The sequence below is a fragment of the Callithrix jacchus genome, chromosome 1 (assembly GCF_049354715.1).
Source record: "Callithrix jacchus isolate 240 chromosome 1, calJac240_pri, whole genome shotgun sequence".
NCBI classification, from domain to species: domain Eukaryota; kingdom Metazoa; phylum Chordata; class Mammalia; order Primates; family Cebidae; genus Callithrix; species Callithrix jacchus.
Window position 1 is genome coordinate 157,540,333 of NC_133502.1, and position 14,337 is coordinate 157,554,669.

The following is a 14,337-nucleotide window of genomic DNA, read 5'->3' on the forward strand; positions in this document are numbered from 1 at the left end:
GCCATTCACTCTGCTCTGGCCACTCTGATCTCTTAAACTTCCTTAACTACGCCAGGCATGTGCTTCCTCAGGAGCCTTAGCACTGGCTAGTTCCTCTGCCCAGTACTCCTTCCAGATATCTACAGCTTTCTCTGTAACCACTTTCAGGGCTCTGCTTAAATGCTACCTCATTGAGGCCATCCCAGAATACCTTATTGCCCTTCACAATTTCATGTTCCTCCCTATCCCTTGTCAATATCATTGTCGGTATCTCACACACACACACACACACACATACACACACACATATACACACACACACACATACACACACATCCACACACATACACACACATACACACACACACATACACACACACACACACACACACACATCGTCTATCTCCTCTAACAGCCTAACCTTTACAGATATTTCTTTCTTCTTTTTTTTCTTGAGACAAAGTCTCGCTCTGTTGCCCAGGCTGGAGTGCAGTGGTGCAGTCTCGGCATGCTGCAACCTCTGCCTCCCAGGTTTGAGTGATTCTCCTGCCTCAGCCTCCTGAGTAGTTGGGATTACAAGTGTGTACCACCATGCCTGAATAATTTTAGTAGAGATGAGGTGTCACCATGTTGGCCAGGCTGGTCTCAAATTCTTGGCCTCAAGCAATTCTCCCATCTCAGCCTCCCAAAGTTCTGGGATTACAGGTGTGAGCCACTGTGCCTGGCCCCTTTGTAGATATTTCAATAAATACTTACAGAATAAATGAAAGAATGTAGGAAAAGTCTGTAGGTGTCAAAAATACAATGAACCTAGAGTCTCCCTAGTTTTTCTGTCGCCAGAATTACCGGTCGTACCTGCTGACCTGACTTACCTGGCTGCCAGGGAAACAGGTTTCCGGGTGGTGTAAAGGGTCTGCACTGTGGAGACGGTCTCTGTGAAAGGCCTCAGGGTCGCTGCTGGGATCAGTGGGGAAGATGGGCCAGGACAGCACTGTAATTTACTGTCTCGGAAGTCTGCCTGGAGAAGAAATAGGGAAGAGGAGATCAATCTCAATTTGGGTTCCATTTTCACACTGTCAGTTGCTCCCTAGGCCTTACTCTACAATTCCTGTTCTTTTTCACTACCAGCTAAAATTGATTGTCATTTTAAGTGATTTTACTTTGTGCCAGCCACCATGCTAAGTACTTTCCACATATTAACTCTTGACAGCCCTTTAAGGTAGCAATCATATTTCCTCACATCTTGGGCACCATCAAGACCACTGAGACCCAAGAAAGTCTGGGAATGAAGTCCAGCAATATGTATTTTAACAAGAACCCCATATGATTCTTCTGGAGGAACTACAATACAGTTTCAGAACTACTGGTCTTGAGTATACAGTCTCATTTGGAGAGGATAACATATTCTTGTCATTTTCATTACATAGCAAACTACTCACTACTTTTATATAGAAAGCTTAGAATATATATAAAAGTAGATCGGGCCCGATGTGGTGTCTCACGCCTGTAATCCCAGCACTTTGGGAGGCTGAGGTGAGTGGATCACCTGAGGTAAGGAGTTCAAGACCAGCCTGGCCAACATGTTGAAATCCCGTCTCTACTAAAAATACAAAAAATCAGCCAGGCATGGTGGCACGTGCCTGTAATCCCAGCTACTCGGGGTCTGAAGCAAGAGAATCACTTGAATCTGGGGGCAAAGGTTGCAGTGAGCTGAGATCGTGCCACTGCACTCCAGCCTGGGGGACAGAGTGTGACTCTGTCTCAAAAAAAAAGTAGATCAATGAAGAAATTCCATAATTCCTTACTATTGTCTTCAGTATATTTCCTTATAGTATTTTTCTTTCTTTCTTTTTTTCCTTTACTTCAGACAGGATCTCACTCTGCTGCCCAGGCTGGAACGCAGTGGCACAATGAGAGCTCACTGCAGCATCAACCTCCTGGGCTCGGGTGATCCCTCTGCCTAAGCTTCTCAAGGAGCTGTGACTGCACGTGTGTGCCATGCCTGGAAAATTTTTAATCTTTCGTAGAAACAGAGTCTCACTATGTTGCTCAGGCTGGTCTCAAAATCCTGGCCTCAAGTGATCCTCCCACTTTGGCTTCCCAAAGTGCAGGGATTTTAGTTGTGAGCCGCTGTGCTCGGCCATCATAGTATTTTTTCAATGCAATCATTTTTGCTTGTTTTATATTTTTGAGAATACCAGTTATATATTTTATAACTGGGTTTCTCATTCCAGTTCTTGGCCCTGAACATGGAGAAATTTATTACATGACTTTCTAATGAAGATGTTCTGATCATCAAATGAGCAGTATCTTCTTCTTCTTTTTTTTTGAGTTGGGGTTTCACTCTGTTGCCCCAGGCTGGAGTGCCGCGATCTCCAAATCTCAGCTCACTGCAACCTCCACCTCCCAGGTTCAAGCCATTCTTCTGCCTTAGCTTCCTGAGTGGCTGGGGTTATGGGTGCCCACCACTGCGCCTAGCTAATTTTTGCATTTTTTTTTTTTTTTTTTTTTGAGATGGAGTCTTGCTCTGTCACCAGGCTGGAATACAGTGGTGGCATCTCGGCTCACTGCAACCTCTGCTTCCCAGGTTCAAGTGATTCCCCTGCCTCAGCCTCACGAGTAGCTTTACAGGCACGTGCCACCACATGCAGCTAATTTTTTTGTATTTTAGTAGAGACGTGGTTTCACCATGTTGGCCAGGATGGTCTCGATCTCTTCATCTCAGGTAATCTACCTGCCACAACCTCCTAAAGTCCTGGGATTACAGGGACGAGTCACTGAGACTGGCCTTTGATGCCATTATTTATTCTTTCTGGAAAAAAAGGCAAATTTGCACTGATGGCACAAAGGCAATAATGAGTAAATGGGGCAGGGCCTTGGCATGAATTGAGGTAGGGGCACCAAACTGTACTAGCAGTCATTGTGCTCTGCACTGCCATATACGTCAAGTGAAAAATTAAAAGGCAGCTTCACCAAAGAATAACCTTGAAAAAGCAGTAAAAAAATTACTTATATTAATAAATCTCAACCCTAAGAATCTATCTTTTTTACATTTGTTGAATGAGGAAATGAATGAGTGAGCAAACAAGCTTTCACTGGAACAAACCACGTAACAGATGAACAGAACCGGATTAGAAAGAAGCATGTGGAGCAAAAATCTGGCCAGAGCCAGGCAGGGGTCCCCACCCTAGATGGACCAATGTACTCAGATGAGTATCAGCAGAGACCCAGTTAATAGGCCTGAATACAAAGTAGAAACTGGCTTCAGGATCAAGCAAGGGCCCTAGCTGTTGAAATCTAGCTCCATCAATGCTAGATCACCTGCCAGACCAACTTTGTGCAGAGCCCTCAGGAGCTGCTAAACTTGCCGTGTCACTGTGGCCAGGATAGGTCTGGAGGCCTGTGGAGAAGCCAAACCTGCAGCAAGTTCAAGTATCATGATCTTGGCAGGAAGAAGATGAGAACATGACATAGGGGGATGGGAGAATTGCGACGCTGAAGCCCATGAGTTTGGCTTCTGTTACCATCCAGCTGTCATTGCCTCCCTAATCATTGTCTCCAGTCTAGTCCTCTCTCCTGAGTTACAGACTTGGATATCCAACCACCATTCATTGTGCCCATCTGGATGTTTTAAAGGCATTTCTAATTCATCATGGCCAAAGGCAAATTCATCTCTCCCAACTGAGTCTTTTTCCAAGTTTCCTTAACCCAGTGAATGGAACCACTGTCCATCCACATTCTGCAAATCAGAAATCTGGGAATTCTTTCCCCTCCCTTCTTCCCCTTCTTCCCCTTCCCCCCCTTCCCCCCCTTCCCCTTCCCCTCCCCCTTCCCCCTCCCTTCCTTCCTTTCCTTCCTTCCTTCCTTCCTTCCTTCTTGATGGAGTCTTGCTCTGTCGCCCAGGCTAGAGTACAGTGGCGTGATCTTGGCTCACTGGAACCTCTGTCTTCTGAGTTTAAGCAATTCCCCTGCCTCAGACTCCTGAGTAGCTGGGACTACAGGCACGCACCACCACGTCCATTTAGTTTTTCATATTTTGAGTAGAGACAGGGTTTCACTGTGTTAGCCAAGATGGTCTCTATCTCCTGACCTCAGGAGATCTACCCGCCTCAGCCTCCCAAAGTGCTGGGATTACAGGGGTGAGCCACCGTGCCCAGCTCTCTGGGAACCATTTCTGACCCTCTCTCTGCCTCATCTAATCCTATATCTTACCAGCCTCCTAGATATCTTCCCTATCTATGCGCTTCTTTCCACTTCCACCAGCAAAACCACTCCAGGTCAAGCTCTCTGCTCTCTCTTCCTTAAACCACTATCCTGCATTTCCAGGCTACTGTCCTGAATCCACTCTGCCTGGAAGCCACTGTCTTCCCACTGTGATCACAGGGATCCCTTCCAAGTGCATCTGCCCTGTCACTTCCCTGCTCAAAGTCCCTCAAAGATTTCCCTTTGCTCTTAGGATGGGGATCAGAATCCCTACTGTGGACTACAAGGCCACCGGTCGTGCCCCTCCAGTTTTGACATCACCTACAACCCCTTCCTCCTCTCACACCCAGCCGCCCTTGCTTCCTGCATCCCAGTCCCACTGGCCTGCTTTTCAGTCCCTTGAATGTGTGATGACCCCACCCGCTCTAGGACTCTGGCTCATGCTGTTCCCTCTGCTTGCTCCAGCTGTCTTCAAGCCACTCTTGCTCAGTTCTTAAAAGTCCCAGCGTGGTTTCTTCCATTGGCTTCCTGCTCCATCTTGGCCCCCAGCTTTTGGGAAGGGCTTCCCTGAGTGTCTCACAGCACTGCCAAGGCTAGGCAGAAGGCCAGAGTGCCCCACTACGGCCAACTGAGGGAGGTGGAGCCGGAGCTTCCAGCTGGGGAGCTGTGTCCAGCAAGACCGCAGGGAGCCAGGATGAGCGTCAAGGCAATAGCATCTAACATCCTGGCAGAGCCCCATGTCTCATTCTTAAAAGGCAGATGCTGGAAGCAGCTCATGACCCTAGAAATGGACTGTTCTAGGAACCTGTTTTTCTCTCTGCCTGCCATGCTGGACACCTTCCCACCTCTGCTCATCCTTTGAAACTTGCATCAGCCACTGCTCTGTCCCTCCCTATGTGGCTGAAGCCATGTGAGGCAGTGGTTATCATCCGTCTCATAAGACTGCACTTAGAGCTACTCTTAGCCACCCACAGCCCACCTCACAGATCCTCCAGACGGTACAGAAATCCTTTGGAGGGAGCTGCAGGGATCATGGCAGAATATTTTTTAAAAATGGAGACAGGGTCTCACTCTGTTGCCCAGGCTGAAATACAGTGGTGCAATCATGGATCACTGCAGCCTCTACCTCCTGGGCTCCAGAGATCCTCCTGCCACAGCCTCCTGGGTATTTGGGACTTATTTGTTATTATAAATTTATTATTAAATTTATCCCACTGTGATTATTATTAAATTAATAATAAATTTAATAATAAATCAGCAGCTAATTTATTTTTATTATTTTGGAGAGACAGGGTCTCTCTATGTTGCCCAGGCTGATCTCAAACTCCTGGTCTCAAGCGATCCTCCCACCTCAGCTTCCTAAAGTGCTGGAATTACGGGCATGAGCCACTGTGCCTAGCCTTGGCAGAACAAACAAGCTGCCCAGTGACACCCAGAGAGGTGGTGACAAGAAGTCTGTTGTCAGGACTACCTGCTTGTGTTCATCACACCACCCTGTCTCTCCAGCCTGAGAAACAACTCTCGTATTTGACATGTGTGGGATGTTTTGTGGTTACTAAAGCACTTTCAAATTCTCGGCCCCTTTTGATCCTTGCCTCATCAGGGTATGAGGAGGATATTCTTACTACTACTTTCACCTTAAGTAAGAAGACGGCGCAGGCATGGTGGCTCATGCCCATAATCCCAGCACTTTGGGAGGCCAAGGTGGGAGGATCACTTGAGCCTAGGAGTTCAAGACCAGTCTAGGGCAACATAGTGAGACCCCCATCTCTAAAAGCAAAAAAGAAGTTACTGGTGGTCCGGGTGGTAAAGTGACCTAAGAACCATTGGATCCAATGATCGAACCCCCAAAAGAATTGAAAACAGGTGTTCAAACAGATACATTTACACACATATGCATAGCAGCACTATTCACAATAGCCAAACAGTGGAAACCACCCAAATACCCCCAACAAATGAACAGATAAGCAAATTGCAGTATATAGATACAATGAAATAATATCCCATCATAAAAAGAAATGAGGCTGGATATGGTGGCTCATGCCTGTAATCCCAACACTTTGGGAGGTTGAGGTGGATGGATCACCTGAGGTCAGGAGTTTAAAACCAGCCTGGCCAACATGATGAAACCCCGTCTCTACTAAAAACATAAAAGATAGCCAGGCAAGATGGCAGGCGCCTGTAATCCCAGCTACTCAGGAGGCCGAGGCAGGAGAAATGCTTGAACCCAGGAGGCAGAGGTTGCAGTGAGCTGAGATCGTGCCACTGCACTAAAGCCTAGGTGACAGAGTGAAAATCCATCTAAAGAAAGAAAGAAAGAAAAACATGTGTGGATGAACCTCAAATGCATTATGCTAAATGAAAGAGACCAGTCACAAAAGGAAACATATGATATGATTCCATTTAGATGAAATATCCAGACTAGGTAAATCCATAAACATGGAACGCAGACTGGTGATTGCCAGCGGGTGGGAATAAGGGGAAGATGAGGAGGAACTGCTTAATGGGTGTGGGGTTTTTGAAGGATGCAATAAAAATGTATTGGACCTAAATAGAAGTGGTCATTGCACAATGCTGTGAATGTACCGTCACTGAATTGTCACTTGAAAATGGTTAATTTTAAGTCAATCTCACATCAATAAAATAAAGAGGCAGAGTGTAAATCCAAGTTTCTTCCCAACCTCACAGAGTTCAATGGTGATCAAAAGAAGCGATTGAGCTTGCTATCTGGCATCCCACAGAAAAGCACACTAAACGCGAACAAGGTTTGAAAATGCACATCTGTTTTCTGGATCTACTTACAGTAAACTGTGGCCCTGTGGTGAAAGTATCAGGAAACGGGTTCATTGTATCAGCCGGGAATGTTTTTATCTTCAAAAGAGAGAAAGAAAAGGGGGTTACCTTCAGATTAGAAAACAAAGTTTTGCAATCTTTAGCAGAGCACCTTTAAAATGGAACTGAAGGGTTCAGGGGTGCCTCCGCAGAGCCTTCATCACTCGTATAAAGACACACATAAAAGGTTCCCTCGGGATTGTGGACTGGTGGTTGTATCTGTGCCTGACGTTGGACTGCAGGGCGGGGCCCCGTGGGGATGACAGCCTCGGGTCTCGTGTTCCTCGAGCACCTCCACACTTGCCTCTCCCTGGGGCTGCCTTCAGCGGGATCTGCTTGGGCCTTTCAGGCCTGACTCATAAGCCACAATCAAGGTGGATAATGAGGGAGTCAGAACTGCCTGTGGTGGCTTCTGATGACTTCTCCATAGCTGTAGGAATGGCCTAGAGGCTGCTGAGAGGTCACATTGTATCTTAGCAGCAGGCAGGGTACAAGGAGGCTGGGCTGATTAAGCCAGAAAGTATTCCCTGTCTAATTACTTCAGTTACTCAACTCCCTGTGTGCTTTAGCCAATAGAGGGATCCCTCAGGGAAAACCACGGAAGCATGGGAGAATCCTGCCCTACGGCCCTTGGGAACAGAAGGCTTGATGCACAAAGATGCCCAGGGCTGGGAGTACCTGCAGGATGGAGCTAGCCTGAATGAGGTCAGGACTCAACTTCCATGTCTTTCTCTTTGGTCATTTTGTCTTTGGCCTTCTGGAGGCCTTGGGAAATGGGAGGGCTTATTTTTTCAAGCCAGCCTAGGGTATGCCATGAGGCCCGGGGGCCTGATGACTCTGGCACTAGCTTTGTGTATGATTACTGGGGCATGGAAACTGTCTGCACACCTGCTAGTGAATGCATACCATACCATCCGCCAGCAGAGGGCTGAGGCAAGACACCAAGGCCACCACTGTCCAGGGCCAGCTGGAGTTCTTGCCTGTGGACTCTGGGATAGCTACTCGATGCTCTTGAGTGGCTCCAGTGGGAGGGTGAGGCAGGGATTAGTAAGAACACATTAGCTGAGCCCAAATTGGCCAAGCTTTTCCGAATGGGTGAAGCAGGTCTCCCTCTTCTGGGGAGGACAATATCCTTGCCATGTATACTGAGATATCCAGCCCAAGTCTGCTCCCCTTCCCACAAATCTCTCTGGTCCCTTTACACATCTTAAAATCGACAGAATAGGCCTCAAACTGCCTTTTAGCTCAGGTGAAAGAAAGACTCTTGGGAGAAGTCTTGAGGTACAGTCTCCTCCCATTGCCTACTGGGTCAGCAAGGTGCTCTGAGACCAATATCCTGGTGGAAGGTAATAGATAAGACTCTCAGACAGACCATCACGAAGCAGAGCGAGAAAGTGGTTTGTTTATTTATTTATGTATTTACTTTGAGATGGAGTCTCACTGTCACCCAGGCTGGAGTGCAGTGGCACAATCTCAGCTCACTGCAACCTCCGCCTCCCAGGTTTGAGTGATTCTCTTGCCTCAGCCTTCTGAGTAGCTAGGATCACAGGTGCACACTACAAAAAATGCCCAGCTAATTTTTGTATTTTTAGTAGAGTTGGGTTTTCACATGTTGGCCACACTGGACTCAAACTCCTGACCTCCGGTGATCCGCCTGCCTCAGCCTCCCAAAGTGCTGGGATTACAGGTGTGAGCCACCGTGCCTGGCTGGAAAATGGTGCTATTAAGTAGGTGAAAGTTAGCCACCTCAAAGAATTATTTTATACCTGCTGTAAATAAGAAAAATATATTTCAACCATGGTACCCTGTGTTGCCAAGGCTGTGGTGAAACGCATAGTCACTCTCTTCTGATGGCACTATCTGTTAGCACAACCATTTTAGAAAGGGGGCAAAAGCAAAACTCACAATATTTCATCCAGCAGGGTCTAGCCTAAGAAAATAAAATTCCTGATGCAAAAAACTACATGTGTTCTCCCGAACAGTGACAAACTGGAAACAAGGCACACATCCCACAGTGAAGAATGTGTTCGGGAAATGGCAGACCATTCGCTTGATGGAATACAGTCATATAATGTGGTAACAAGAACAAGATAGAAACAACATGGTAGCATTAAGTGAAAAGAGAAAACAAGAGAGGATATGGTTATTATGATTTAACTAGGTAAAATTATGATTGATATGAATAAATGGAAGAAAATATGTAAAAAATGACAAAAAATGCTAAATTGGGATGACAGGTGATTTCATTCACATTGTTAGGTAGCACTCCTATTATATCATTAGCTTGATAAACAGCAGAAGAAGACACGTTTCAAAAAGTTTTATTTTCAATAGAAATGCAACTGAAGAGTCCATCTGGTGAGTACCAAAGCATGTATTTCCCTCTGGTGAAAGCATCTATGCTCATTGATATTCTAGGAAAACAAACTCTTCTTGATTCTTGAGACCTAGAGGCGAAGGGGGCACCCACAGCTGCATATTCCAGGCTGACCAGGGCCAGCTGGACTCCAAATTCTCCATCCACCTGGAGTGAGAGCACCTGTTGGTGGGCTCTTCCCAAGATCTGGGGCTTCTGCATGCCCACCCAGGCTTCCACCTCACCTGGTGGCTCCTGCCCACCTCACCTCTCCTGGCCAGGCCCCTCTCCCTGCCAGGGTACCTACCAGCCTTGTTTTGATTGGAGGGTACATGCAAACTCCAGTGGTCTCTTCCTTCATGGGGAGAGAGAGTGGAGGAGAACAGCGAGAGTGGGCACAGTGGGGGTTGCTGGCGGGCTCTGCCTGCTCACGAGGAGAGGAGAGAAGGGGAGGAGGAGGTGGCAAGAGACGGGGAGGAGGAAGAGGAGATAGGGGAGGGGAAAGGAGAGAAAGATAGCACAGTGCAAGACAGATCTGGCAACTCCAGACTGTTCTTAAGCCAGCCTCACCCACAGCCTACTTCCAGCCTCTGGCCAACTGGCTTTCTGGTCCCACCCTCCTCCCTCCTCTCTCAGTCTTCTTTTCTCCTGTCTGTCTTTCATATGTCTTCTCCATCATCTGAGCAGATGACACACCAAGACCCCATTCCCAGGCTGGTAGGTAGAGGCTGTCTCCTATGCCAACTGCACAGGACAGGTAGTGGCTTCTCGGCACACAGTTGAGGGTTCCGAAGCGTTGCCCAGGCCAAGCCAGAAGGAGAGCCAGGATGAATTAGTGATGTGAGCCATGGAGGAATATGAGGCGGGGGCACACACTTGAAGCATTTGCCTTCCATGCTTGGTGCCCTCCTGCAATCTGTTGAACAAGGGCACACACCGTGGTATGTAAGTGAGTGGATGTCTAAGGAGGTCACTGGGAAAGAAATATTTCATGGGAAGGAACATATAGCTTTTTTTTTTTTCTGAGATGATGTCTTGCTCTGTTGCCCAGGTTGGAGTGCAGTGACACAATCTCAGCTTACTGCAACCTTTGCCTCTTGGGTTCAAATGATTCCTCTGTCTCAGCCCCCGCAAGTAGCTGGGACTACAGGCCCACCATCACGCCCGGCTAATTTTTGTATTTTTAATGGAGATGGGGTTTCACCATGTTGGCCAGGCTGGTCTCAAACTCCTGACCTCAAGTGATCTGCCCACCTTGGACTCCAAAAGTGTTGGGATTATAGGTATAAGCCACCACGCCCATTTCTGTTTTTTTTTTAAGAGACGGGGTCTTGCTCTGTCACCCAGTCTGGAGTGCAGTGGTATGATCATAGCTCATGGTAGCCTCAAACTCCTGGGCTCAAGCGATCCTCCTGCCTCAGCCTCCTGAGTATCTAGGACTGCAGACATGTGCCACCATGCCTGGATAATATTTTAATTTTTCTTTTCTGTAGAGGTGAGGGCTCACTATGTTGCCCAGGCTGGTCTTGAACTCCTGGCCTCAAGAGATCCCTCACCTCCTCGACCTCCCAAAGTATTCGGATTACAGGCATGATCCGTTGTGCCCAGCTGTATCAGGTACTTTAGGATTTCATATGTCTTGGCTCTTTGTTATCTGTGTTCAGAAAACAAACTGATCCTGACCCGATGACAAGATGCATGGGCCCAGCCATGGCATCTCGTATTGGCGCTGGGACACCCTGCTACTTAGCTGGAAAATACCAAACATTGTGAGAAAAGTGCCACATCCTTTGGGATACACAGCGTTCTCCACCTTATCCTTGAATAGCACCATGCGCCCAGCAGAGGTCCAACGCTTGTACTGCTGAGAATGAGGTTGGTGGACAGAGGACGCTTGATGTTAGGAGAGGGAACCACGGACAGGGTTATTTCGAGTTTCAGGGAGGGACCATTTGCTCTGGAGAACAAATATACACATCTTTTAGCTCAAGAGAGTTTCCTTAAATAGTTGATAGCATCCTGCTGTGAAGAATAAAATACAGCCGCTGGGTAAGTTTCATGGAAAAATGATCAAGAAAATTGCTGGCCTCTTTTCCTTCTCCAAAGTGATCTAACTCTGACCTCTTCACAATTGTGCAGTTCTGGACAATTTCCAGAGGGCTTTTTACAACTATTATCTCACAATGGTCTTCACGATGGCCTGTTTTACTATTCAAATTTGGAAGGTGTAGAAATTGCGTTTGCAAAGATTCATTTTGTTGACTGTTTCTAAATCCATTTTTTAAAGTCGTGTGAATCCATCTGAGTCACCTGCAGTTAACTTTTACCAGACTACTTAAAACCCTCCTGCTGCTCTCTATGGACCCCAAGGCATATCCTGCAGAAAGCTGTCTCCCCCCTGCCCTCAGGATCAGTTCCCGCCACTGCCCCCCGGGCATCCATGCTCCAACCAGAACCAATTACATCAGGGACCCCAGGCTACTGGGTCTTTTCTCCTCTGATGACAGCAGGCATGCAATGTGTATTTTTTGAAGAAAATAAAAGCTGGCACAAATGACTGAGAAACATGGCCACACCGCCTAGAAGCCAAAATATGTTCTGGCCACCAGGGTCCCAACTGAAGAACATAATGAACGCCTTACAGCTTTGCCCAGCATTTGACTTTTATGGTAAAGAAGTGTTGATCCACTGCACAAGCATTTCTGACCTTTCTTAAATATGCATCTGATTGGATTGAAACAAAAGAACATCCTGGGGTTCCCACACTCTGGACTGTGGGTGAGAAGGAAGTAAGCTAACACATGGAATCAAAGGCTATTTTGAAATACCACTTAATTTTTTTCACCTAGTATTTCCTTTCTTCCTTGGGTCTTTTCTACAGGTAAGCAGCTACATTCTTCTATACCTGCTTGGCTTTTGACTTTAAAATCTGACTCTTGGGGAGACAGACAGATTCTCAGTATAGATAAACGATGATGAAATGTATAAGGCTTCCGAGAGATGGCTAGTTTGGGCATTGGAGAGAAAATTCAGAGGGAAGAGGAGCGTAGACATTGGTGAGTGCTGAGCCAAGGAGCCCTGTGCAACTTTCTCCATGCACTGAGGCTGGGAAGGAGGGATTGAAAAGCAGCAAGAACCAACCCCCCACCACCCCCCTAAGGTAGAGCTGAGGAGATGGCAGGCCCCAGGACAGGATGGCCCCAGAACAGAATGTTGTCCAACAGGTAGACAGTCACACATCCTGGCAGGGCAGTGATCTCCACCTGCCCCAAACAGCCATGAAAGAAGCAAGGAGTGACCTAAATGTATCAGCGAACAGATGACATCGTGGACTAAATAGATTTCTTTCCACCTCCCTGTGCCCTGGGGAACACAGATAAAACCACGGACGGGGCACCATAATTTGATTTGATGAGATTCAGCTTTAGCCCTGCTGGTAGAATTCAGTTCAAAATAAAAGTAAATTATTGCACCAGATAGAAACTGACTCCTCACATCCACCCCAGGGCCTATTCCCATGCCCTACACAGCCTTCCTCTGGCCAGAACCCTGTCCTCCCTGACACATGAACTCCCTGACACATGAACTCTTGACTAATGTCATGGTCCAGAAGAGATCTAGGTGCTCATTGGCTCTGATTTGCAGATGGGTGAGTGGTTCATGAAGCCTGGGGATCAGAGAGGGACAGGCCTCAAGGAGAAAAAGCCAAGAACACAGAACGCATAGGTGTCCATGGTCTGTGTTACCTGGGGAGGGAAGTCAGCATGGCAGACTCAAAGTAGGGCGTGTAAGAATCCGCATTCTGGGGTCAACATCACTAACGCATCAGTGCAACCTCTCCCAACTCCCCTCACTCAATCAATGCCAGTGCCCCCCATGCATCTGCTCACGTTCACACCCTAAAGAAATACCAAATAGAGAACAGGTGCTGTCTTGGCCCCCTTGCCTCCTTCCCTTCTCTCCCACATGCTCCACCTCTTGCAACCCAGGCAGAAACTCAGATCTGATTACGAACTCCGAGGCAGAATCGGAAATGGAAAGACGTGAAGCTGCAAAGGTTCTCAGGCTTACGACTGCTAAATCTAGCTACCTAATAAAAGAGCTGGGGATTAGAGCAGAAAAGGTTTGGGAAAAGGAGCGGGAGAAAGCTACAAAAGCAAAGTTAGAAAGTGTGTCTGTGTGTGTGTGTGTGTGTGCACGCGCGTGTTGTGTGTGTGTGTGTGTGTGTGTAGAGTTTGAGAATGAAAGTTCCTGGAGTCAAGCAGTAATGTAAGAGAATAAAGGAAGAGGCAAAAAGAGATTCAAGATGTGTTACAGGAGGTGTTAATTTCATATTCTTTAATGATTTTTTTGAGACATGCCTGTTCCAGATTGAACCTTTTGGTTACTCTTGGTTTGCTGGACTGTGCTTCTTTGAAAACCACTCCACACAGAGACTGGCCACAAGAATCAAGAGTGATAAGAGTGCTAAGGGTGACGCTTTTTTTTTTAAATTTTTTGGACACAGAGTTTCACTCTTGTCACCCAGGGTGGAGTGCAGTGGTGCGATCTCGGCTCACTGCAACCTCCGCCTCCTGGGTTCAAGCAATTCTCCTGCCTCAGCCTCAGTCTCCTGAGGGATTACAGGCACCCACCACTGTGCACCGCTAATTTTGTATTATTAGTAGAGATGGGGTTTCACCATGTTGGTCAGGCTGATCTTGAACTCCTGACCTCACGTTATCCACCCACCTAGGCCTCCCAAAGTGCCGGGATTACAGGTGTGAGTCACTGAGTGAGCCTGGCTTTGTTTTTGAGGTGGACTCTTGCCTTGCTGCCTAGGCTGAAGTGCAGTGGTGCTACCTTAGCTCACTGCAACCCCCACCTTCCAGGTTCAAGTGATTCTCCTAACTGAGCCTCCTGAGTAGCTGGGACTATAGGTGCACACTATCATGCCTGGCTAGCGTTACACTAGTTCTAACAGTGTC

General features: G+C 47.3%; 1 protein-coding gene across 8 annotated transcripts in view; it reads right to left on the reverse strand.

Moving 5' to 3' along the window:
• Positions 1-14,337, reverse strand: part of EPB41L4B (erythrocyte membrane protein band 4.1 like 4B) — a 159,478-nt gene that overhangs the window by 4,782 nt on the left and 140,359 nt on the right. For 4 of the 8 annotated variants that reach the window (XM_078374101.1, XM_054258762.2, XM_078374094.1 and 1 more), the window contains 2 exons: positions 6,985-7,053; positions 852-997 (listed from right to left, as the gene is read on the reverse strand). In XM_078374101.1, coding sequence (XP_078230227.1) covers positions 852-997; positions 6,985-7,053 — 215 coding nt within the window. Of the gene's footprint in view, positions 1-851; positions 998-6,984; positions 7,054-9,674; positions 10,287-14,337 lie in introns of those variants that run through there. The other 4 variants (XM_035254233.3, XM_078374087.1, XR_013535843.1 and 1 more) reach the window with 3 other exon arrangements.